This window comes from Lingula anatina, chromosome 1 (genome assembly GCF_051362555.1).
Source record: "Lingula anatina isolate TDL-2025a chromosome 1, LinAna3.0, whole genome shotgun sequence".
Lineage (NCBI taxonomy): Eukaryota > Metazoa > Brachiopoda > Lingulata > Lingulida > Lingulidae > Lingula > Lingula anatina.
This window is the reverse complement of record NC_141767.1, coordinates 42,665,544-42,693,195: the sequence shown is the minus strand read 5'-3', so window position 1 is coordinate 42,693,195 and position 27,652 is coordinate 42,665,544. Positions and strand designations below refer to the sequence as shown.

Below are 27,652 nucleotides of genomic sequence, written 5' to 3'. Positions count from 1 at the left end.
ATAAAAATTAAGTGATTAAAATGAGATAAATATGTCCAACAAATACTAATTCTGATATTTAGTTGAAGCTCTCATAGTGATGTTCCAGTAGTGAGTAAGTAGAGGAGTGGTTGGTTGGATTGCTGGATGTTTACCAATGAAATATAATCTTAAGATCAGAGAGATTAATTCCTTTTTGTGGCCTATTGAATGTCTCATTTTTTAAAGGATTTTTTCCATTATTGTGGTTAGCAAACTACTAATTAGTGATCAGATGGAGTCTATAATTAGGGGGATTATTTTGTCTCAAGAGGGGTTAAGAGTGGATCATCCAGCCCAATTAAGAGAGACTACCTGTAAAGGTATGTTGATATAGGTGCACCCTTCATTTCAGCTAAAAGAACAATGTTCTGTGTCAATAAAGCACTGAATTATTTCCTTCCCTGATGTACCCACTGTCTACTTCTGAACGAGGAAGCTTGTTGACCCAGCTCTTGCGCTGGCACTTACGAACAAATTGATGCTATTCTGAAAGAGTAGAATATCACTGAGAAAAACCTGTTGCACCAACTAACCCTCAAAGGCTATTTCCACTGTGTATTTGTCCAGGCTCAATGCACCAGAATAATGTGTCCAAATCCAAGGTTATGCTTGGGGAATAAGTTGACATAAAGAGAAATAAATTTGTTTCTTAAACAAAAAGAATTTGGAAGGTGAGATGAAGGTGTGAGTGTGTCTATTTGCCCATTACTTTTAGCTGAGTTGTTGGCAAACTTCACACTTTGAACTGATAATTGGGTTCCAATGTTTACAGCAAACAGAATCTTGTTGAACTTTCTCTCACTCAAAGAATTGGTTAATTTTGAATCAATTTGGTCCAATTTTCGGTAAGGCCCCTGCAGTTTTTGGAAGTTACATCCCTTTTTGTTCAAGTGTAAAGGGGTGGGAATGCCTTGCAGACTTGCCTGAAGCCAGCATCATGATATAATTTGTCGACTTTATGATAAAAAAGAAATGAGATATTTATAACAGAATTTGATAAAGGAGAGTAATAATAATAGATTTTGTTTCACCCAGAGGGGTGACTGTTGTAACACTAATTGCTACCACAAAAATGGCAGTGGCCCAGGAAGTGGTGGGTAGACCTCCCCAGGGTAGGAAAAATTGGAATCTCCAAAGATGAAGATAATATACATGATGATCTAAGTGTCCATCATCCTGCACAACAGTCCATTATGAAATTGTTGTGGTAAATACCTCTGATAGAATAATTAATAGGGAATATTCAGAAATCTCAGATAAGTATATTTACTTGATTTTTTTTTGTCTATCTGGAAGGGGTGTCTAGTTGTGTCTTTATGGAAAGCCTCATTTCCAGTGATTTAGTACTGAAAGCTATTCTTCAAATGTTTCAGATGTGTATTTTCATTTTTTTTAAAAATTCATGATATCAACTCCATATCAGAGTTCCTGAATTTAGACAAATGGTCCAGGAAATCTACTTTGTAACAGCAAGGGTTGGTTAAATTCTCAATGTTTATTAGTTAAGAATTTCATTAAAACAATTTTCTATAATTCATTTGATTGGTCTCAGTGGTTGTAAAGTCAAACTTGGTGAACTTGTGAGATGGATATTTAATAGCTTAATTTTACCCAGGAGATTAAGTTGTAGATATGTCCCAATAAACTTAATCCAAGGGGAAAGCAGTTCATTCTTTTTCCCATTAAACCTTTGATTTCTTTGATCATTACTTGGATATTTTTCATTTTCTTAAAATGCTTGAATTTGTCAAAAGCTTTTATCATTTTTGTTCACTAGGATTAAAATATGTATCTTCGTATGATGAAAATGATAGTAACAATACATACTCTGTACTAAAATATCCAAAAATGGTTATTTTGTTACAAATCATCTGAAGGTTATTTATGGCAGATCCTTTTCAGGTATACAAGTTAAAAGAGAGAAAAAATACAGCCCTTGCAATTTAGTTTTTAATGCTTACTTGAATAGGGTAGTCATGTTGGACCTAGACAAGAAAAGGGTGGTGCACTTTCATTTCAGGATGATATATTACCAATGTGCCAGCTCCAGAGGCACTAATTACTATTGATTTGCACATTACAATGTAGCATAAAGGGAACATGTCTTTACAAAAAAGGAAATAATTGATTGAAAGAAATACATCATGGTGCTTGTTTTCTCTAAATAATGAAAATAAGGATAAAAAAGATATAGCAAAGTCATTTAAGTGAGTACCATTTTCATGAATTAAATTGTAATAACTTAATTAAAGGAGAAGCAGATGATGGGGAACATAAATAATGGCTGTTAACATAGGCAGCAGCAAGTATGACCATTGTTTGAAGGAAATGTCTGGAATTACCCAACTTGGGGATTGGTCAAGTGACCACAGGTAGTTGGGATTATTTTAAGAGTATATTTGTGGTCAGTTTTACAGCCAGTGAGTTGGATATGATCTCTTAATCTACTCCCCTGACTTGAACAGTCCAGTCAGAGGATGTTTGTACTGACCATTTGAACTAATGGATTATAAATTGCCTTTTGGTTATTCATGTCTAAATTGTTTTCACTGCACTTGAACTTTTGAATATGTTTCTTTCTATATAACCAAGTATTATTGCCTTTGATAATGTTTCAAGGACTGTTTCGAATGAGATTACACAGATTGCATAATATGAAAATTCAGTTAGTGATAATGACAAGTTTGCACAAAATGGTGAAAGATTTATTTGGTGATATTTTTATTTGCTGAAATAACTTTGAGAAAGAATGTCATGAGGGTTCAAGTACTATATAGTCATAAATGTCTGAATCTGGGATAGTTTATATGTTCACTCTGTGACCGTTTTTGCCAAGAACATCAAAGAAAACCATAAAAGATCATATGGAATAAAAATAAAAAAGATAATTTGATTACCCTTTCTCTAAAGAATTTTACAACAACTGCAGTGATTGCCACGGGCATATATTTCACTTGTATTTTACCTGGATCTCAACATTTTGCACTTTCTATTCTTACATTTCCAATTAAACTTCTGCTGTTGAATAGTGCAGTGCATTATTATTGCCATTTTTTCTTTACATCATAACACTATTGAATTTAGCCAACAGCTAACACCACAATTTTCTTACATTTAACTGACACTTTAACTACCTCTCTCAATTATGATGGTCTTTGATCTGATTTATATTATTTTAACAGCTTAAATCTGCTGTGTGTCTGTCGAAAAATACAAAATAAGATGTACTAAGGTATGTTTTCTTTGTGAATTGAAATATATTTCATTTCAACAAATTTTTGTGTGTTAATGTATGCACACACGCACATTCAAGCACGCATGCACATCACGCACACACAAACATACAAATGACTGTGGTCTACCCGTAAAAAAAAGCTATCTGTTGAAAATCTAATGATGCAATCTGAGATCATGAAGTTCCCAGGGAAGAATTTCCAACTTGTACAAAGATGTCACAAATTTGGCAGCCATGAATGTACTTCAAAGGAAAATCTTGGGGAGACAGGTATCAAGACTAACAATGCTATTATAAAATACCAAACCTACAGTTACCACGTATGGCACCTGTATTTTTCCTCAAATAAAGCAATTGGCTATTTAATACAATATTTGAATGTTCTGAAATTTGACATTTATAAATTACAGGGCTCTTCTTGAATAGAAAAGGCGTATATGGGTGATATGTACCTGTGTAAATCACAGGTAAAAGGATATTCTTATAATAGTATTCTTAAAGTATTTCATCTCTATTCTTTAACATGATATTTGGTCTGTTATTAATCTTTTCTCGTTGTGAAATCTTTTTTAATGCCATGGCTCTTTATGAAGTGTCAGTTACAGTGTATAATTTTATTTATATTTACGTAAAAATTTGTTTGCAGGTGGTGTGTATAGGTTCTATAGGTATTCCTTTGCAAGGGATATTTCTCAAGAGCCCTTAGGAAACTGCTATTGAAGCTTTGAAGAGAATGACATCAAAGATTTCAACCTGTTGCACCTTGAGGTCTTGAGCTGTCATGACATATAGCCTGGAAGTCTGCTGCGGGGATCACTTGGTTTTTTCTGTGTCCCTGTGAGAGAAAAAAAATTTCAACCTCTCCAGCAGTAAATATTGTAGAGTGATTTGATGAGTGTCTGATGTAGTTTGTGAGGGTGACCCCATCCAGCAGAGTATGGAGTGCCTCTCATTTGTATCACTTAACCAGGCAGCAGGATTTAGTTAATGTCACATTTCAAAGTTAAGAAGTGTTTAGTGTAGTTCTACCTATAGGCAGCGCTGGAAGTTCACCTGATGTTTTAGGTTGATCTTGGGATGACACCTTAAGCTAAACAACCTTTTTAATATATGAGTTCCACTTGTACTGATATGGTCAGTATTAACTAGGACCCAGTAAATAAACATCAAACTAACATTTGCTTTGTGAGTCCTACTTTAAAATGAGTTTTTGCAGAAGTGGCAGTAAATTAAATTTTATTTCTGATTTTTCAAACAGTTAACCTGGAAGAAAAGAGATTGCTTTATCTGAGACTTCCTCTGCAGACACCTTGTTTATGTTTACACTAAATTTTGTTTCATATTTATGATGTGCCTAGAAAGATAGGTGTAACATTGCTTGTGGTATCTAAGTGCATGCACAGAACATGTTGGGGTACCTTACAGATCTTAAATTCCTAAATCTCCAAGATTGTGCTTTAATTAATTATAGCATAATACTCTAAGGTATCATTGGTAAGATTGTTTATCTGCTTGATGTGCGTCTTGACCCGTTGACCTCCTGTTTAATTTGTAAATTTAATGGAGTGATACTTATGCTCATATCTCCCCCCTCCCTCCTACATGTGCACCAAATCACCTGTCTGCGTGAAATCAAATGCATTTTTGTACACATTCAAAGTAATGATTTTAAATAAATCAAAATTTTTATTTCAAATTTATTTTGAAAGTTTTGTAATGCTAAGGCCTATTTATGGCCAGTAATCTCTAAACTAAACTGTGACAAGCATGTTTTATCATGAAACACAAATAAGCCCATATGTACTTCGAGGTCTTTTTTTATTTTCGTACAAGAATATATTACATAAATAAGACTCTGTTACATGGTAACTTAAATAAAGAACAATAACATATCGACACAAAAAGTGACACAAAACAGCTAGCACATACAAACTACTGTACACAGCTATATGTATGATACACTTTGTACAATTTGTGATTTCTCACTTCAGGCAGGACTAGCATCGACTTCTTAGAGCAAAAACGCATACTTCTGACTTTCATCCAATCTTGAAAAATATCAACTTTTTTGAAAGTATTTTCATAGCATGCATATTGCTGATGGTCTGATTTGGTATTACTAACCTTAACTACATGATTCTAATCTGCATTTCTGGTGACAATTTATTTGCATAGTGTTACATATTCTTATGCTGTAGACCTTGTGCAGGTCTTAAAAACATTTGTTTCTGCTAAAACAAACTAAAACTGGCACTGAGTACATGTGTGGTGGAGGCCATTTGTGCAACTGATAAAAAGATTATCATGGTTAAAAATAACCGCGTCTGGGAAAAACTAGCTGTGAGCAGTGACTTGTGCATTGTTCTCTGCCTGCCAGGGCGTATTCTTCAAACTTTCTAAAAAAAAAATCATAATTTAGTGATAAAAATGTCGATAATTTTGCATAATCCAGTCAATAAACCATACTGGGTGAGGAACTGTAGCACTAAGATTTTGAAATGACAATAAATAATTTTACACTCAAGGTTTTTTTTTCTTCTCTGCTTAAAAGATACATTTTGAAAAGATGAACCTAATTTTTTCTACACATCACATCTCGCTGACTATACAAATGATATTCACTGTGATGATTGATTTGACAATGTACAAACATGATTTGACTTTTAGCTGTCTAAAATATTATCAATGTATCATGTCTGTACATTGTGCCGTATCAGTTTGATGAAATGATAAATAATTGCTTATTGTAATTGTCACCTCTGTGTTAACTCAGGTTTGATTTAATTGCCTCCCAAGACTTTGAGGTATAAATCCTGTACACATTATTATGGTGATAAAGCCATGTCGTTCCTGCCATGCCGTCCCGTCACTTGGGATCACAGGTTAACGGTTAACAGCCAACACATCCCTCCCATCAAAATCCCTCATATTACACGCATTATCTAGTAATCATGCAAAATGATGACATAATGTCAAACCTAATGACATGATTGTCAATATATGGAATTAAATACTTCCCTGCTTATTTGAATTGGCAGTGCAGTTTGTTGATTAGGTGAAGAACTGAAGTGCCGACCCTTTTACCATATCTGACCAGTTAATCCCCTGCTTAGATAAGGTACTTAGGTGAGCAGGATCAGGTGAGGCAAATGGCTTGGTAGTTAATTCTCTGATTTTTTTCAATAATCTCATAATTAACACAAGTCTTCTTCATCTTATACCTGTTACAGAGGTGGTTTTGTGGTTCAGTACAAACTTCTACATTGGTTTGGAGTGTTACATTTATAGAAGATACCTTACCGATCAGTAAAAAATGTTCTTAGAGAACATTCAAAACAGGTTCTTCTTTATTAAGCATACTTTATCAAGTTGCCACCATGAAAAAAAATGTGGCCTTAAGAAATATTCACCATGAGTATTTACCCTTAACAAAGATGTATTTGAGGTGTGGCCATATTCTGAAGGTCATTATTCTGCCTTTAATTTACCACCCTCAGTAAGGAAATGTCTAGATAAACTCTTAGTGTATCCAGATTATAGAAAAACGAGTGCATTATGCCTCTTGTTACACAAAATCTTATGCTGTCACAGCATGTGATGTACCAAGATCACGTTCAATGGGATAAAAATCTGAGGTTTAGACAAACAAGGACAACGGGAAATCCTATATTTAGCTCAACTTAGGGTGGGGACAGTCTTTAAATAAGGACAAGTGACCAAATAGAGCACATTCAATGACTGATTGCAGAAATGATAATCATATTTCTGAAATGTCAAGCCTTTCACACCAGAAATATAATTGTTTCGGAACAGATTCTGTAGATAGTCGATATCTAAAGCAGCACCTCAGGTTTTTATCCCTACTGGCGGTAGCATTGCAGACTTAGTTGAAGAACTTGACTGAACATAGCCCCAATGCCACAGATGTCATGAGATTCCTGCTGAGGCAAGTATGGCGCTATTCTCTTCATCAAAAATGCAGGTATTTCACCCCCTGAATGCCTCTGAGCTAACATCTAGCACTTATATACCAACAAATTTCACCTGATATGTTTCAGGTTGACATGCCCAACTTGTAATATAAGCACACTTTGCACAACAAAACCAAGGATACTATGATCAAAGCATATGCCCTGTACTTGAAGGAAAATAAGGAAAGTACTTTTAAAAAATTGATTTTTTATGAAGATTCCTGCTTAATGATAGATCACAGACAATCGGGAGGGGGGGGGGGGGGGGCTGTGAGCAGGAATGTAAACTGCAGTGAATTTCACTTGTGTAACATCAATTTTGTCTCTCACCACAATGTAAAATATACTCTATAACACATCTTTTTCTTCTTTTGATTAAAATTTCATAATTGTTGTCCAACATCATTACTGATGACCAAGTCCAGCAGTCAGATATACATAAAAGTGACAAAAGATCGAGATGTCATTTGTAAAACACTCCATTTCTCTCAGAGAATGTTCTTTGGCAAAAGAGGCATTGGTGCGATGCCTTTGTGTCCTTGACTCTTGACACGGTGTGTGATTCTGAATCACAAATACCCATCCTTGTCTGCCCCATCATTGTCACTGGTATCAGCCTGTCACAGTATTGAATATTGTCATTGTCATCACTTCAGGGAATAAATAAGTTAACACTCGTGGACAGTTTTGCATTCTTGGCAAATCTATTGTAGCTCATCTTCTGTGATGTGGATCTTGTTCAGCTGATATTGCGACTTAATCCAAACATGCGGGTACTGCACACATAAACTTTCCATTTTCTTTAAACTGCAAGAATAAAAAATATTGCCATTGATATAAACAAACTCTAACTTGGGAATAAAAAGAAGTAAATGAAAAACAAATGAAGCAGGAATAACAATGACAGACACATGTTGAAAATATAAAAAAATAACAAAACAAGATAGAAAAAGCAAACACGAAAACAATTTGATTCTAAAGTATGCCAAACTGTCAATTATTTACTCTTAACATTAAATTCTTATGTTTCAAAAGTGATTAAAATCTTCAACAGATATCAAAATGTCCTTACAAAGCAATATTGAACTTAAGTTAATTATTTCCTTGTTATAATTGACAGGGAGATCTTGTGCTTATTATTAAAAGGTGTGCATATATATATGTATCTCCTTTGTACAGTTATTCTTCCATGAAAGTGCTTTGAATGAGCACCGAATGTCAGGCAACCAAATTGCTGGAGAGGTGATAAAAACATTAAAACCCCGCCATTTAGCTGATCTGATAAAATGCTAGGATCTCATTATGCAACATATTCACTATGATATCATTTACATTGTTGATGAAATGTTTAGTTTTTTTCTAAATCTTCAGTGACCATTATTTTAAAGCTTTTCTGGCAGAAAGAAACCCTTTGTGAGATTTGTATGTCTTTGAGTATGGGAGAAAATAAAGGAGTGACTGTTTCTAGAATTTCAGCTTAATTGTTCGTCATTAAGAGGATGTTTTTTATCTTTCATTATTCCTGCTATCTTTGAGGGCAATAAAAGACTTAAACATTGGCACTTCCTTCCGGTCCCCCTCCTCTCTATGATCGTCTGTCACTATCTACACAATGTCTTAAATTGTCAGTAAAATCCCCATAAAATTTTCTTCTTTCATCAGCTTGATCATTTTAGCCACTGAAACCTCTCCACCTGTTTGTCTCTACCCTCAGTCTACTGATGCAGAAACGACATCTTGAGATGCTTTTATGTCTCATTTAACAGTGCCTTTCACCATTCACTTGCTCCTGTGTACAACAAATTTTCACAAGCACCTGGGTCTGAGGGTGGGGGCAAGCAATCATGGAGACAGGATAACCTTGTATAAAATCTTGAACACCTGTACAAAGAAAGTCAGGGGCTTGATCTTTGTCAACGTGCCAATTGCATGTTTATATAAAGACACTTGATGATGTGCAGGGAAAATGAAGAAAAAAATGGGACTTCTGTACACTGCATATGTTTTATATATTTTAGCAGCAGATCTTTAATTTATATCATTTGGACATAGCCTACTAGGGCTTCCTGATTGAATTCTATATTTAAACATGCCAGATTGGGGGAAAATTAGAAACTTTCCTCATCTTAAGATGAAGTCAGTAAAAACAAGCTTAATAAAGCTTGAAATGCAAGTTGGTTGATTTTGAAATATTTCTACAAATCATTCTCTTCCATAAATCAAACGTAGGCTGTTATTTCAAGTGGTTAGTGTTCTCATCAATTTTTCTGCCATATTTTGTCAATGGATGGCATATGCATGCCAGTAAGTGTATGGGGTTTTTACTGCCAATGTTCTTTCTATTCTTGGTGCTATGACGCCATTATTGACTCTACATTTAGAAATTCAAGTCTGGACTTAGTCTACAACAAAATTCTAATTTTGAGATGAAGCCATAACAATAATTTGGAGGATAAGACAAATAAAAGCATTATCAATAAAAGTCCACAGGAGACTTGGTTATTGGCCATTCATTTGCATCACTTTGTGCAGAGGGTTAGTAGCATGTTTTTGGAGCCACTGCACCCCCTCTCCTGCCACAACCCTTCCATAGAAAATATGATTGGAGACCAATGCTTGTTGTGCATCAGGTGCTCAGAGAACAGCAAGCATCCAGGTATACATTGCCTTTGTTTTGATATCAACTTGAGCCTTGTTTTTTTCTCACATAGCAAAAATTCAGCTGGGGTCAAAAATAACAGTCGCTGGTCCAAGCTGTCTGGTGCTTTGGTAGCTGACCTTTATGACTGGTGGAATGTGATTACCATTACCTCGGCATTATTAATCCACCTCACTAAACTGCTTTTTAAAATCCTTTTTCGTCCATAGTTTGTACTTTTGTACAACAGCGCCTGAGAGACTTATCAAACTTTTGTTATGTTACTATCATATTTCCACACACTTAAGGAGAATGTAATGCCTGCATTAAGAATCATGCCTGGTTAAAATGTGTCTTAATGTGGTATGGTATTTCTCTATATGTACATAGCATGTTATATATCTGAGTGCTACTTAACATAGATATACAGCCTCAGACTTATATTAAAGGTGAAAACCCTGGCATAGAGGTCTAACCAACATAAAGTGCTATTTCTATTTTTTTCTTTTTTAGCCTCCCTTTCTACACTCCCCGTCTGAATCCAACGGCGCTATCTTTCAACGTTTTATTAATATTTTATATTTCTGGGACACCTGCTTCACCTTTTTTTTCATTAAATCACTGTTTTTTCAGTGAAGCACAGCAACATCAAAGATCTCCCCAGCAATCAACACTTGTTTAGTTTCACCCTCCTCATTATTTAACATTTTTCATGTTGTATTTCAAAGATCAAAATGCCATAGTCAATTTTTTTAGTAAGACATGGGATGCCTTGAAAAAAACTCCTCAAATTATGCCCCTACAAGATTAGCCATTAACTTTAATTTGACTGATCAACCTTGACATTTAATTGGTCCATTTGTTGATGTATGATTTATCCCCTAGAAAAACATTCCATTTGTGACACAGAAATTTGTTTCACGAGTAAACAGGACGACTGCTGTGTCAGTCTCTAGCTAATCCGAGTGGTGGGTAAAAAACTTCTCTGGAGACCAAGCTGATACAAGGAGTGCTCTCTGCATTGACTTCCACTACAGAATTTGCCTATGGCTCTTTGTGTTCAGTGTGTTATACTAATAGCTGCAAACTTAACATGACTGGGCCAAGTTGAGGAAAAAAGGGGATTGTTGCATTAACGTGCCGATGCAACAGGGAGCACTACCTTTCGTTGGGATCACATTCACTTGTGTGGCTTTGATCCTGTATTTAACACACAACTCAAATTGGCCTTAATGATTTGTAACAGATTCGTCATGACTCTACTAAATAGCAGGCACCTGCTCTGTTCTGGAGCTGAATGGAAACTGCCTCCAGCTTTTACTGGAAAATTTTTCCCCTGTTTGGGTTTCTTCAGCATGGATGGTATTTTTGGAGATTTTGACTCAAAAATAAACTTTGCATTTGAACTTAACCTGTATAGAGAAAGAATAATTTTTGTTACTGTAAATGTTGAAAATGTAGTTAGTGGGAAATATTATGTCCTAACTCATCATTTTCTTCAAAGTAGTAATAATAGAAGCCATAATCAACTGCCAACCAGGAATTTTCTACTAAAAATTGCAGATAATTAAAAGTTCAAGTATTAAAAGTGAAACATACTGGCAGTAAAAAGGCTTCATAATAATATTTATTATACATGTAAACCCCTAAATGGAAATTTTCTATATGCTTACCATCATTAAACATAATTTTTTTCCAATAAAATATTTTTTATTATGACTTATTGCCATAAGATAATTCTTTGAATAAGCTGAACAGAAGTCTTTAGGCAAGGAGGAGTGTTTATCAACATCTGTCTTTTGGAAAAGATATTTCTATTTTATGGCTGTGTAGTTCATTTCAAGCACACTCTTCAATTCAAGGGAAAAAATGCATGTTTAAACAAAATCTTGGGCAGCAATTAACTGAACAGAGTATTTGGGAGGGTCGTGATATTTTTTTGTATCAAGAAACAAAAGAGTAAATGGAAGAAATGAAGTTTTTTCTTCCATTTTCTGGACAAACGGCATGTTTGTTTTGCTGTAAAACGAACCGTGTTCTGTCAAGTGGGTTCCTTGATAAAAAAGAGTGTCTGTCAGTCTGTGAAGTGTTCAAAAAGTGGCCTGATGTGCCTTTATGAAAGTTTTTGATAACTGGATTTGGGATGCTCCTTTTATGGTTGTCAATTTATCAGAAAAAATAAATGCAAAATCCTGATATTGGGGGAGTAGGGACCATCTGGATACAGGTGAGTATATGTTACACATTGATCTGGCATTAAACACTGAAAAGGCAATAAGTGATATGTGGTATTGTGGCCCTTCTTTTGTTCTTTGATCCAGGAGAATTTAAATACAGTTGTGAATAGAACAGAATGCATCTATGGTCTAAATATAACAGAGAACAGCAAACAGTTATGATTACAAGAAATACAACAAAGTTTTCTCTAATGAATTAAATTTTGCATATGATATATATATATATATACTCCTTTTTTAAGTTCAGAGTTCTTCCAGCAAGTATGTGTTAATGGGGGCTTTATTTCCTCCAGGCCCTGCTTCTTGGTAATTCAAGCAAATTTTGAGTAAGTAATCTGTGTGATTTTGAAAACATTGACCTCAAAAATGTTTCTCATAGTTTTGAACTATTGTTTTGGGGAATTATCTTAAAGCAATATTCAAGATCTAGTTGAGATGTGTTTTTTGCTGAGAAATGCAAGCAAGGCTGGCAGTGAGATTTTTTGTTTGACTTAATGGGGATATGATAAGGAATAAGAAAGCAATTGCCTAAGATTAAGAAGGGGGGGGGGGGAATAAAAAACCAGATTTCATCTGTAAAGACTATTCACTAGCTAACACAAAGTTCATTGCTTTTCTTTTTTTGCCCTGATTCCAAAAAAGGAGGAGTCTTCTTAATTGTAAGACCTGCTGGAAAAGCCATAATGGTATGCACATAGCACTTGTTTGCTTTCTTGAAGTGGTTTTATGCTTCTGTTTCGGTGAAAAAATTGGCAGGAGATAGATTATACCTTGCCTTTGATTATTTCCACCAGTGCAACGAGGGACTCGAATCACATGTCACTTGACAAAGTATGGCAGGGATTTTTCTTTTCAAGAAGTTGTAAATGTTTTTTGAGGTGACTTGTCACATTTTAAGATTTAGATGTGAAAAGATACAACAATATTGGAAAATGACTGATACATAGTACCAATGAAAAATCACCGCCCCCTAGCAATGTGTGGTTTTTAAAGTACACTGGTAGTAGTGGTAGTAGAGTTTCCAGAAGAACTATTCCATCCTTATCTATTTTATTGTCATGTTCTTGCTGGCTGGGAATTACATAAACACTTTCATGTTGGGAGCTCCGATGAAGTTTACTATGCTGCAAGACAGTTGTGTGTTTGTACTTTAACTTTGATGCCCTCCCACACCATTGCCCCCGCTGACATGACAGCAATTTGCCAGGGGCAACCTGAGATGGGATTTCTTTATGATCACTGGATTTTCTCTGCAGATTCTCATGGGATTCACATTTCAGGAACTTAATGTGACTTTTTGGAACCTTTTGAATGTTGGTTCATATGGAAATGGATTTTCATCACAGCCATTTAAGATTTCCTGATAATGTTGAACGGGTTGTTTTTATTATCTTATCAGGAATTTGGTTGCCTTGTTGGTAGAAAATAAGCTGGCATTAGTTACTGACCTTCTTTTTACAAGGAAACTTGTTTCTTGTACATGTATGCCTCTTGTAGCATTTTGCAAACTTTTTGATGCAGCCAAAGTCATCTTTGGCACACTTTCCGCAGTCTGGCTCGTCGTTGACAAATCTGCAGGCCATACAGGATGTATGCTGACATTCACCTTGGCAACTTTGCTTAACTTCTGCTACATCACTGCAAGAAGTAAAATGATTACATGTTTGAGTTGAATAATGAAACCATAACAATAGCAAAGAATAGGCAAGGAAACAGAAAAAAAAACTTTCTTGGAGATATGTATGAAATGGATAAGGGCACCTGGTTTAATAGTTACAAGTGAAAAGTTTCCTCCTTAAATGTGAATTATAGAATTTGAATGCTTATATTAGTTCAGGCTTTACACTCCAAATACATGTAAATAGTGCTTAGAACATATTTCACTGCATCAAGAATTTTAATTGATAAACCAAAGCTTGAAAAAATGAATGCGGCTTTCAATTGATCTTGTAAAATATGTTGAATTGGTTACTTCATTTGAACTATTTTTTTTCATTGTGCAGAGTGGCACAGGCTGTGTAATAATGCACATATAATAAATGTCCGTCTATTATTGCCATACAGTCTGGAAGTTGTTACAATCCCACCACAAAATCATTTAGAATTTAAAGGTCTTCAGCTGGCTCTTGTGAATTTATCAAACTCACGTGTTCTTACAGTAGCCAAGCATTTACTTAAGAAAACACATAAACCCTACAGTAACTATTTTTGTAGAGTAATGCCAAGTTAAGCACAGGTAGTATGGAGTATACCTCTAGGCTACCTTACATTGATAAAAAGGGGTGATATTGATTAAGTTGAGTTGTCTCATTACTGTCTTACTGAGAGTCTGTTTGATACGATTTTGCTACTCATCACTTAACTGTCTGTGCCGAACAATTTGCATTTTGACTAATAAGAAAGGATTTCGCATTTGCAAACAGTGAGTTACATGGCCCAGAATAACATGACAGCCATCTTATCTTGGTGTACCAACAAATAACAACATCCAAATCAAACCCCATCTCCTCTTGGAGCAGAATCAACAAAAAGTCAGGTTAAGTCATCAAGCCTTGCACTGGATTCAATAATGTGATGGAGTAACATAAACTCCCACTAATTTGTGCAAATTCAAGACAGCAGCAGTTTCTTAGGTTTTATTTTTTTCTTCTTTTTTTTCTTTTGCACCCTTGAATTTTTGTGTTGCATAAACATGATGCAGCTTCCCAACAAAGAAGGATAAAATTATCCACATGCTTCTATCCAAAATTATCAAATAATTGAAATTTAGAGGATGTTTACACATTCTTTTAAAGCTAAGCTTTTAAAAGCAGGAATAAGTGCCATAAAATGCTATCTTTTCATCAACCATGAAGAAAAGCCCAGGTCAAGTTGAAAAAACAGAAAGGATTTATCTGTCTTATCTTGTAGAAAGTTGACCTTTAAGAAATGGCCATAACCATGTCACACCTCTCTGGTGGGCAGAAGCCTGAGGTGTCACCTTCTGCCCTCTCCAGCACTCTGAGAGCAAGAACATATCGCCAGACGTGCCTTAATTGGAGTGAATTTTTTGATGTTGTTAAACATATTGTTTCTGTCATGAAAGGGAGCAATAATGAATTAATGTGGTCAGGTAAAGGGAGGGGATGTGGCTGTCTTTGTTTTTTCAAAAGTTGTTGGGTTGAAGTAAGCTGTTAACATGGAATCTTTCCATCATGGAGCAGCTTTATTATCTAAATATTTTCTCAACCTTAGATTATTGGTACCTGAATATGCAACTGCAGTTTTTCCACTTTTTAAATGAATTAAGCGCATCTGAACGCAAGAGGCATTCCAGAATTAGTGGGTATTTTTTTCTCAGGAGGCAAGAGACACAGCTTCCTGTAACCACCCTTCTATCAGCTGTTAGGCAACACAACCTCAGACCGCATGGGCTTACAATAAATTACAGCAAAATTGCTCAAAATTATAATAAAAACATTGAACTAAGGACCATAAACCTTCATGGATGAATGGCTTCTTAAATTGGCAAGTTTTTGACAAGCTAGAGACCTGTTTCTCTCTGGGTGGTGAACAAGTGCCAGTGGTGTCGCCATCCTGTTACCCGAAATCAGACTGTGTCTTTTGGCAAGACACCGTGTACCAAAAGGATGTTCATAGGTGTGTGAAGTCATGTTGTCTAACTGGAAGTGTGTGTATGTTGTTTTCTATCCGGAAGCGTGTGTACATTAAACGTGGAAGGCGGAACCCATACTATATCTAACTCGTTGCAGGTTTGTTCCACCTGCTAGTAGATCTTTCTTTTCCAGTTCTGCTACACTGCATTCCTCCACATATACACATGAAAGTAATTGTTACAACAGCCTCCACACAAGGTGGCCCATCTGGTAAAATTATTGCCTAAATACCCAGAGTAAAACAAGAGGTGGAGCATCTTCATTGCCCGGCAACTAAACGGAGACCACCTGCCAAAATTAGCGGAAAGAAAAGACCCTAATTTTAAGGGCAGATATGTCAGTAGTCACCAACAGAGATGGGGACCTAGCTTGCCCCTATGGCAGACGAATGGCTGGCCATATAATTCTTCGCGTGCATTACGCGATATGATGAAACTTCTGGCAAGAAGCGTTCATCAGCTGCCTGGAAAAACCATCATAAATAAGGAAGATGATGAGAATACCGCCTTGTCTTTCATTGCCAATCCCCGCCACCATCCACCTGCCGATATCTGTGAAGGCGACTAGTAACACCTTCTCATATGTACGTGCAATTCGACATTTGTTTTGTGGTTCAATAAATCGTGCGAAGTATGTAGATGGAGACTGAACGCTGCCTTTTTCTTTAATTATAACGCTAAATTCGCTATTATATTTAACAAAAGAGACGCATTTTTATAGCGAAGTCGCTGGTGAAATAAGACCCTGGACTAAATTTTGCTTTTTCTTCCTTGCTTTATGATGATATGTCTGATATCGGTCAAAAGATCCCCTAAGTAAGAATAATGCAGAAGAAATTGTTTGAATTCCAGTGCCACCTACTTTAAACACAAACGCATTCTTTGGATATTAAACTAATCCTTTTTCATTGTAAAAATGAGATGATTTTGAAATTTCAAAAGAAGCAGGATGATAGATTGGTTAAAAATACCTTTCGTATACCAAAGATTTCTGTAATATTTGAAAAATAGCCCATTCCATATCACATATATCTTTATAGCCCCTGTAATTTATCTACTTTGATGTATTCCCATAATTTTCAGGTTAGCATTACTGATTATAGTTTTAAAATGTTCATAGTCAGATGAGGAAGTTTCGTTGTGTCACGATTGTCTTTTTGAGGCAGCAAAGTCGATACTGCTTTGGATTGTCCTATTGCTAAAAGGAAATATTCTTCTAGCAAGAATTGCTTTTACGTCTCGTAAACGAAAAAAAAAAACATCTTGAAATGTATGTAGTGCTCTGTTGCGGCTACGTTGCCCGAGGCCAGGGCTGAAGTCTTTAATCGCGAGGGCCAAAGATGAGTATACTACATATATATATATATATATATATATATATGATTGACACTCGTGCACACCACACCCAAACATAATGATGAGGTAAACAAGCTGTTAATAGTAGGTGCTTCATAAAAATATGACATGTTAGAAACGGAAATTGCACGTTAATATTAGACAATATTTAACGTACAATACACTACACCTTTCTGGTCTGTTGAGGTTTTTGTCTTCTATGGGCTTTCCAGCTGTCTTAACGACAGGTTTATCGCCTGTGACAATACCACTGCCCGACACAGGTTGGTGTGATCGTGTTACCACACCCCTTGCAAATATGCCGCACGCTGCCTCCGAGGGGAGCCGGGTTGCGTGCACCGCACTATTATAACCTTCACTGGCGACTCAAAGTGATCTGCACGGACACGACTACACCCTATTAATGGGAAAACATCCTTATTCTTTATTTCAACCTATAATTTTGTTGCCGCCGCATCTTCTTTTGCAAATATCAATCCTGTTCTTAAGAACGTGACGATTTTGGTAAATCTTGTTCGGTGATCAGTTTTTGGTAAGTGTACAACAAAATTAATGCTTAAGTGAAAATTAAGTCCATACAAAAGACAAAATTTAAAGACCTACGTCAAAGGAACTGCGGTGAAAAGGGTAACTCTTAAATGATTGAGCACTTACGGCATCGTTTACTTCTTGTAGTTGCAGGTGATTAGCGATCAGTTTGTTCGCCGTTCTCACGGACACAGCACCGCAAATTTTCGGATCTTTAACTTGAGTGTTCTAAGCACAATTACGAAAAAAATAAATAGAGCTAATTTGCCGAAATGGCCCTAACGTAAACTACGATAATCTCCGGGGATTGAAGTGTAAGGAGGCCTGTTTCTGGCTTAAGTGAACAACCTACTTGAGGCAAACTGAAAAATAAACACCGGCTTCAATTTTGCCGTTTGACTTGGAGATTGCACGTTGGAATCTCGAGTACCTGCGTGCACACATTAAGCGGTTAAGATGAAAGTCCGTTCAGCTACCTAGGTAGTCTATGTCCATTATCAATAAGATGGAATGAGAAGAAAATGCCTTGTTTTCGATTCGATATGGACATTTCTCCACATCTCTTGGCTTTTCTTTCGGATTTTGAGCCACTGGAATACCCCGGGAAAGTTTCCGATTTCTTTTACGCGTTTCTTTAGGGGAATTTAAAGTGACAAAGCAATGCATTAAGGGACACAACAATACACATGATGGATTAGGATTCCCACTTACCATAGTAAAATAACCGATGACTACATAGTTAAAAGCGAGTCAATATCTAATAGCTGTAGCACCACAACGTGGTAATTACATTATTCCATCAAATAAGTCATCAAGTGCTCTCTATTTCAAGGAAAGAGAACCAGCTAAGATAAAAAATCTGAGTAAAAATAGCCTGCTGTCAGAAGGCAATGAGATATAGTATTGTTTTAGGGAGCTGGGGATAATTTTAGAACCGTTCAGTCACGTCTCGGCTAATAAATGCACAAGTTACGGTATGGCTCAAACAGCGCTAATTGTTATTCCTCTCTGGGGTAGGCGGGCGCTCAGGGAGGAGCAAATGTCGGATTTATCAAGATTCTTAATTGGCCAAATATTAATTAGCTATTAAATGGGTATCCGGTGTCGCGACTTCAAAATTGCATTTGGTCTGTGTTTACATTAGTTGTGCAATTTGTAACTACAAACCCACTGAGGTACACTACATTCTTCCGGAAATCTAAAATAGCGAGCCAAACTAAAGAGATGTTATTTTTGTGACCAGCATGGGAAGTCGACGGTATTTTCTTCTATTTTCAATTGTTATTTTTATATACTGAGTGGAAGTTTGTAGAAATATTGATAGTGATTGCCTAAGCACTGGTCCGACATGTTTTAAATGTAAGTAAGGAATGTGTGGAATTATATGCATGTCGATTAATATGTAATCATCCTTTATACCAAAATAATGATCTCCGGAAAGTTTCTTCTACCTGGCAACAGTAACGATACAGACCTCTCTGGCGTGTTTGAAGTACTGATGATATACAAATGCAGAAATGACGTAGATAAAAATGGGGGAACAAACTTAGTTCATAAAAGTTCACGGTTAGGGTCGAAACAAGGATTCCAATATTTAACGACCAGGGTGTTGTCTCGAGGCGGGGCGGGGCGCCCCTGAACAACAAAAAACCCGTTTCTTATTTAGGTATAAGTAAGCTTCAAATCGTGTCGAGAGAACATGAAACCTTTTCTACGTCTAACGAGCTACCGTGTGTGCAGCCCCTTTCGGTGCGATGTGATTGTTAGAGAGTTAAAACGGGGATAATGAGAGGGGCGAGCTCTTTCCCCTACGGCCGAGGAGGGGCCTTGGAAAGATACCACCTGATAGCTACCCGCACGCACTTGTATAAGGATTTCGCACACATACAGTTGGGAAACTACTGACGTGCTCTCCTGTTTTGCACAGGGATAGTGACGTACTATATGATCTCTGTGTCAGGGTGTCGATAATACGTTACACGTGCTTCAGGTGTAATGACAATTGAAATTCTCGGCTTGGGGTGGCACTGGGACACGTTTCTATGAAGCCCTTGGGGAGTATTATGAGTCACTTGTTTGGAGTATGCCTTAGGGCACCCAGGCTCCCGCGAAAGGGCTTCTGTCTTCGCGCAGGTACTACTTGTAGGAAAACATAAATTTTCAAAAAGATTCCTTTACTTTTGTTTCCTTTTACAAATTGCAGCAAGCCACAGCACCCACCGCTACCCTGGTTGAATTAGATGGTGGAAATTAATTGTTGCATTAATGAGAACCCACTGTGGGAATGGCCGAAGTCGAAAAGCCAAATGAAAACAGATATGTAATCAAAGTTGTGATTTACGCAAAAAAATCCTGCCTTCGAACAAGACTTGTTTTCCTTGACTACAAAGTACATTTAAGAGAGTTCAACAGCAGTAATATGGAAGGACAGAAAAATGTTTGGCCACAAAATTTCATGACGCGGTATATAATAGCGATTCAGTGGACACGTATGACCGAGATGACCCGCCAAGTGCGGAATTAATGATTTTGTTACTTTATGAGTTTTTGTTTATTTATTCAGGAAAGTGTCAAAATTTCTTCCCCTCCTTGTGTTGACTGTTCGCATTAATATAGTTATGATTTGGAGCTGGTGTGGAAAGGTCTAGAATCGAAGGGGGGCCCATGCCTGACATAGGCTATCATGTTTCACAACGGTAAATTTAAACCGTGTTTATTTTGCACGTACACCTACCAATTACTTTACAGACTGTAATGTTATAAACTGAATTCCACCCTATAAAATATCGATTATGGACCTTTAGTGTTACAGAAATAAAAAGTTTTAGAAAAATACAGCAATCGAAAGAAAATAAATACATCGACTTCGTGTGTGTTCTGTACACAAGAAGAGGTTACTAAGTCATTTTTCCAACTGGGTCGAAACAGATATTGCTAGAGTGCATGTTCTTTTATTTACTCAGTACTTCTTGCACTGATAGACTTAAACTACAGTTCAGGAAATAAAATGACACGCCCGGGTGTTAATTTATTGGAATTAAAAGGGGAATGCGAAGTGACCAGCTTTTTGTAAATGATAATATTTCGTTAGATTTGATAAAAAAGTTTGTTGTGTGTTCCAGACCTGTTTGATTTAAGGACAACTTACAACACACCTTCTTGCCTACCGGCCAGAGAAAGAAACCACATGTCAGAGATCTGTTTTGGTAAAAAGGGGCGTGGGACGGCCAACAGTTACGCTGGTATTCGGAGTAAATTTAAACAGAAAGTGAATTTTACTGGAAGAAATTTAAACTAATTTCACGAGTGTGCTCTGATAAATTCAATTTTGTCAATAAAAAAGCGTGACATCGATTTTAAGTGTTGGGTACCAACTTTGAACTTCCTCTTTAAAATGTAGTGACTTTTTGCACGTCTACCTGATCCACCCAGATAATCTGTAACTGTATTGCTCCTCCAGTTCTTTCATCTAGCGATTACATATGATCACCCCGATTTTCAGCAGATTTGAATAGGTTTGCGCACCTTTGGTGCATGTCGTTTGCTTACGACTCGATCTCCGATACCAGGGTACCAGCGCAGGCTGTTCATATCTCAGTACATAGTTTTTCTGAATAACTCTGATTCATAGAGTATCAGGTCGTGTGATTTATTTGTTGGAAGAATGTTTACATCTTACGTACCGATCACCCCCCTCAGTGCGTTATCAATCCTTTTACAAGATAGAAAGATATCATACTATTTTTCTCTACCTTATTCTGTTGCTTTATGGGCCGAGCTGAGAAGAGCTCCAATAGTTCACGAACTAGTCTTCAAAATAATAAATGGGCATAGTAAACGGATGCTTTACAAAGCAACTACCTCAATATATTATCTTGGAGGGAATTTGGCAAAGTTTACTGTTCCGTGTCTTTTCTTAGACGATTTTGCCTTAGAAACCAGTTGGTCATGATAAATTGTCATATTTGAGAATCCGAATCATCGCCTGTGTGTGGGATCTTAAGAACACCGCTGCATTCTCCGGCAAACTATTTACTATATGTTCTTTTATGGACTTCAGCAACATCACAACGAGCTCTAAGTTTCTTGCCTGAATCACCGAAATTTATAGAACTCTCGTTTTCCTCTCCTCTTTTTAAAATATTTTTTCACGCTAACTAATGAGGGTCAAGCTTAACCCAGATCTTTATTTGCACAATGATTTAGGCATATGTGTTTTCTCTCTCAGCTTTAATTTCCGACCATGTATCCCACCTGTCAACGCATGGTACACGGGCAGGTTCACCAAAAGCCAGCACTTATTAATATGACGACTAAGGGTGATATTAGCAGGAAGAAAAAAATGTTTCACATACTTCCAAAATGTCGTCAAAATCTGAAAACTGATGAATACTTACAAAGCAGCACATATTGCCTTCGGGTTATCTCGACAAAAGTCTGGGGTACATTTTGGGTGGCAATACCCCGGGACTCCCTGAATTCCAACCATACCTGGCCCTGAATAAGGAAAGAAAAATCATTCAACAAGTGTTAAGTTTGAGCTTCGGGTAATACAGAAGTGAGACAGTCGGAGTCGTGTATTAGTGTAGGAATGTCATGTGGAGCGTTTTTTTTTACAGGAACTGCTGCAAAAGCATGGAAACTGATGCCTTCTGCTTAAACATGGGCCTGGAGGCTTTGAGCAAGTTAAAACATAGTGAAAACACCAGATAGTCAACTTTCTACATTAATGACCGTCTTTCTTGTCACAGCATCAAGTTTATTGAGACAACACTTAAAACTTTCCACCTCAGATCACATTACGTGAAATTGCGGAGGGTAGGAATGTCGAATTCAGACTAAATAGGAAAAACCATCCTTTCCTTTCCGGAAGTCGTTTCTCGTATGCTTACAGAAACCTCAAGATTGTTTTATGTTGTGTTTAACTTGTTTTGATACACATTAGAGGGTTAAGTTCGGGTTTTAAAAACAAAACTTCACGCGAAATAAAAAAAAGTTTTGTGATGAATGGAGAGTTCCTATGAAAGAAAAAAAAATTCCCTAGCAAAGCTTTATACTTGAGTGTAGAACAAACTGCAACTTTTGCTCCTCCACCTCGCTCAGATTAGAGAAGGTCAGAGAAAAATCAGTCGCCTTTACACCGATTGATACGAGACAGGTGTTTGGATGCCAGATTTTACTCGTGGTTCGCAAGTCATGAAGAGGAATATGAGCCCGTGGCACGCGGGAGCCGAACTTCCATCTAATTTTAGGTCGCGAGTTGGGTTGGAGTCAAAGCTACCCAGACCTGTGAAGCACAGTATAATTTGTTGATAAAAAATTCCAGCGGTTTCTCTCGTTTCCCTCTATATTGATTTCAGATAGCAATCAAACTTAACGCTGTCCTTTTCTGACCGTCAAGGCAGGGTAAACGTATAGCCTTTGTACGTAAAGAGCGTATCTCAAGTGATCGTCTTGAGATACGGATAGAGATACCATGGCGTATTTGCGGTTAATTATTAGGAGCAATCAAAATGTGAATGTATTCCGTTATACAGCTTTACGTTTGCTTACTACACGTTAAAACAACAGAGATATACAGTAAACGAAAAAAAGGGAATGTTATACTTTAAGTGTGGTTATTTCGGTGATTCAGATTGATAGGGTCGATATTCAAGACCTTAAACATGGTTCTTTTTTGAAAAAAAGAGAGTCTGTAATCCCTCATGGTTGGATAAGTTCATTCACAAAAGCACTTAACTTGGCAATCCAATTTCATGCGGTTGTCACCGTGATCAGTAACTGCGAGTTAACGGAGTGTGCGACTAGGAATCGCAGCTGACTCTCTCAGTCGGAAGAGTTGCAATTATTCAAGATAGCCGAGTAATTTAATTTCATTGTGAAATAGGCGAGAATTGCTGATCGCGCTATTTATAAAATAGGACCTGCCGCAGTGAAAATATTTATACTACCCCGTCCCCTTGAAGTGTGAAAATTCCCCTAAGCTGGAGTTTTCAAGCACCAATGTCCCCAACCGCGCCTCAGACAAAAAGATGGAAGATTAAGCGTCATTAGCACGCCTATGTTAATGACCAAAGGGATTGCATGCTTGTAAGGTCATACCGCACCATTGTGCACGGAGAGTGGGGATTTCACGCTGTATGACACGCTGGAAAAGAAGACGTGCGAACCGTGGCCTGGAGACGGAACTTGTTGCTCGCAGTTCAGCGGCGGAGTTGACACTTGACGGGTTAATACAGAAAGAACACGGGCTTTAATTTGTTCACGCCATTTGCCTGGGAGTTAAGATTCGTTAACGACTTCATTGAGCTCGCCTTGGTCATGCTTCGCCGATCACTTTGATAGTTGATCTTCCCGCTTTCAGCCTTGGGCGTGAAACCCTCCAATAGCGGCATAGGACATGCCTTTTTCTCTCTCTTTCGTTGCCGGAGGCCAAAGTATTCTTTTTGCGACCTTTACCGTGCTAGAATACCACTCAGTGTTATACAGTGTGTATCCAAAACCGTCCTTACCTGTATTTGCTCACGATCCTTATTGAGTAAAGCTTGGGTGGTGTTTATATGGGCGCGTTAATCAGTGAGTTTGCCGGTGTATATTAGTCCGTCTACACGCCGTGTGTAAATAAAATTGTTTATTCTCTACTTATTTATTATCGATCTGCGGTATGCTTTCAAGATATTTGACCCAGACCCACAGGCCGATATTAAGATGTTAGCTTTAAGAGTGTCCAGGTAGCGTCTACCATGGTCATTTAAATTGACAGTTAATGGGGTAAATGCCCGTCCCAATTCAACTGTCCCCGTCCTCTTTTTACCCTCTGCGACTACTACTCTGAGACCAGGACCTTGTACTGTACCCTCACGCAATGACATCCCCAGAAATGAGTATTAAAAGACTGGACAGACTATTCCACGTATTTATACGTTGTAAACTTGTTATTATTGTTTGCTTTACATTGAATCTTAAGATAAAAGTCGGGCGTTACAGGGTGTGCCGCGGGGCTAAAAATTTTAACAACTGAGAAATTCAGCTTATAAATGAATCACGGACTGTGTATATACTGCGATATTTTTCTATAAATTTTAGCCTGTGCTAGTCATTGCTGATAGAGGTGCCAATCATATTTGGAGAGCGATAACCTGTGCTATTCCTTCACTGTTGGATAAGGTAGGAATTTGAAGTGCATCATCACTGTGGGGCACATGACAGTTGTAACGTCCACGATGATGTCATTAGGACCAACTGAGCGTAAGATACCCGTAACTAGGAGGGCAGCAATGATTTTCGATCGCTGCAGAATTTCCTGTATTGGTCTTTCAGTTCGATACGTATGTTTGTTGTGTAGCGGTGCTGTGGTGTGGGTGTTTTACCCGTTGTTGGCGGTGTTCTTGTATTGTAATTGTGTGTCCGGTGTGTATTGGTTCCAAAGTCTACTACTGCTATTGCGCTTGATACAATTCATCATCAACCGCTAAACATTAAACGTCAGATTAAAACCCACGAAAACATTATCTTAACAGAAATAGACATTAACGAGATAAAATCAGCACACTTGAGCTTAAAAGGAATTTAGCACCCTAATTTACTCCGACATTTGATGCTTTTATTTACGTTATCATCGTAGCCATCATTTGTACTTACTTTTCGTGCACTTTCCTTCGGGTATCTTGTTCATCTTGTTCCCGGAGTATCCAGGAAAAGCCACTTGGTCGTCATAATGTTGCAGCGAGCGTGGCTTGCAGTACAGACCATTGTCACACTTCCCGAGGTAGTTCCACTCTCCCCCGCAATCTTCTCCCTCCACCTTAGCACAAATGGGGCAGCAGTCACAGACTCCGAGGGTGACCCCACCTTTACATTTCTGGTACAGTTTTGACGCTCTCCTGGGAGAACAGTGAATCTGATCACAACTTGGGCATTTGAGGTCCATGGAACTACTACTACTACTGCTACTACTACTAACTGTGGAGAGTTCTTTCTTTTTATGAGATTGACTGCGATCCGCTGAGCCGCGTTCGCGATGCTCTTTAGCAAAAGTCGTTGTGTGGGATAAAAAACAAGAATTCACTAGCCAGAAGAAGGCTATTAAGACATCTCTCGACAACCACATGTTGCTTTGTATGCGAGATACTTCTACTGTGCCTGGCTTCTTTTGCCGGTGTCACTGAGGTCTCCTCTTAAAAGTTGACAATCACTGAATAGAAACCTCTTTAAAAGCTTTCAGAACTCTGTTCCTGGTTTTATACGTCCGTTGTCGGCCTCTTCAAAAAACCTACTAAAAACCATCCAATGATTTATTCTTCAAATTTCACCAATCCTTATCCTATATGCAGAAGCCAGGTGAATCACATGTACTAGTTCATTATTCATTTACACACATTAGATCGACTGCTTCCAGTACACTACTATTCGCAGGTGAGCACAGGCCCACTATTTAAGCGATAAGCACTGTGTATTCATGAAGGGGGAGGGACTATCGCTGAGTCAATTGTGCGTGAAAATTAACTAGTGCCTTCTGTAAGTCTATCTGCTTGTGCGGCTGGAGAAATGTTTGACAGATGTCAAAATAACCACATCAACGTACTATCGTATTGCCAATATCAATCATAACAGCCCGTCGGCTCCTCCTGCTCCCCCTCTCAGTGGCATTGTCCCAGTTTCATTGACGCAGCGAAAAAAATGTTGACCAATCAGGGCGTAGAAAGGAAACGTCAGAGTTAAGTTTTAATGAACGATACCGCAACAATGGAGATTCCGCCGCCTTAATAGTCATAGGTATTAAGTGTGCAGTTATACAGCATTTGGATAAACCGCTGCTAAGTGTGTGGAATTGTTTACCTAAGAATAAAGAATTCAAATTTAACCCTGTCCTTATAGATGGCTATTAGCGGGATCTACTGCGGTGTACCGATCTAAACAAATATTGCACTCACACTTACGAGAGGCGCGATTATAGTGCCGACGAAGCTCCTATGTCTACACGTTGAAATTATGATTTGACACCTGATAATTATTGCTGGTAGATTTTAACCAATGACTAATAAAGGTAACGACCATAGCTTGTTAGCTAACCGTACTCCCACTTTTTTTAACGTAACAGGAACTGAGAATAATATCTCGCATTTGAAAAGGGGATAATGTATTGGCGGTGAGATTTCTTCAGTGTGTTTTGTCCACTACGACCGGTGTGTACTGTCTGAAAAGCACCGATGTGTTTGCCCACCTTGGAAGTGGACATTTACTTTGTCAACTTGACCGTATAGAGGCGGAGAGCCCGGGAGAGGAAATGGTGTTTGTCTACCCTCTAGCTTGCAAAACTTGTAAACACAGCAATGGCACTGAGCACAAAAGAATGAGGATTATACTTTGTCACCGTGGCGAAGTGAAAAAGTGTCTCATGATCCATCGTTGAATGACTTTTTACCGTATTACATTTAAGCCGCACTAGAAAAACCACGAGACACCGATAAGATGATATATTGTTATGAATAATTAATTCAGATTTTGGGTAGAAGATTTTGCGTGATGATTTTTTTTCATTGAGGTCAACAGAATTCAAACACTGTACTCGCTAAAATAAAAGTACCTGGGGATATTTTTGCTGGAATTTTCCGAAAAATTTAACAGAAGCTATGCCGGTCACATAAAACCCGGCTTTGTGCAAGCAGGTATTCATAGTCTAGAAACAAAAGAAGCAATTGTTGCGCCTCCTGTGGTTGTGATCAGTGATTCCGCATATATGAATCTGCAGCAATAGCAGTAGGGAGATTGGGGCGGACAGATGAATGGTGCCCACCCGTCAAGACAATCCCCGGCCGACGTGAGTAGGCCTTACTACCACTGGGGCAAGCTTTCGAATTTCCTGTGCGCACCGTGGATGGGAAGAAGAGGATAAAAGCCCTAAGATGAATTGTACTCAATGGAAAGGCTAACCAGTGGGAAATTGTCAACCATTGTTACCTATAATGATCTACCCACCTCTTTATTACGGAGCGTCTCAGCCCCGCCTCT

General features: G+C 37.7%; 1 protein-coding gene and 1 long non-coding RNA gene across 2 annotated transcripts; one reads left to right on the top strand and one right to left on the bottom strand.

Moving 5' to 3' along the window:
* The first annotated feature begins 1,496 nt into the window (after positions 1–1,496).
* LOC147764369 (uncharacterized) lies at positions 1,497–5,780 on the top strand. The gene is made up of 2 exons (XR_015335481.1): positions 1,497–3,723; positions 3,903–5,780. It is a non-coding gene; the product is annotated as an uncharacterized LOC147764369 (long non-coding RNA).
* Positions 5,056–26,437, bottom strand: LOC106175844 (uncharacterized). Its single transcript, XM_013557997.3, has 4 exons — positions 25,283–26,437; positions 22,039–22,138; positions 13,551–13,740; positions 5,056–8,034 (listed from the first exon to the last, which is right to left on the bottom strand). Exons 1-4 carry the CDS (start codon positions 25,749–25,751, stop codon positions 7,984–7,986), a joined length of 810 nt encoding a protein of 269 aa, XP_013413451.1. The 5' UTR covers positions 25,752–26,437; the 3' UTR covers positions 5,056–7,983.
* Positions 26,438–27,652: the final 1,215 nt, after the last annotated feature.

Coding starts and splice junctions, on each gene's coding strand:
- LOC106175844 (XM_013557997.3), bottom strand. CDS start 25,751: ATGTGGTTGTCGAGAGATGTCTTAATAGCCTTCTTCTGGCTAGTGAAT. Junction 13,741..22,038: donor AAGGCAATATGTGCTGCTTT/GTAAGTATTCAT, acceptor TACTTCTTGCAG/TGATGTAGCAGAAGTTAAGC. Junction 8,035..13,550: donor AGTTTCCTTGTAAAAAGAAG/GTCAGTAACTAA, acceptor TTATTCTTGCAG/TTTAAAGAAAATGGAAAGTT.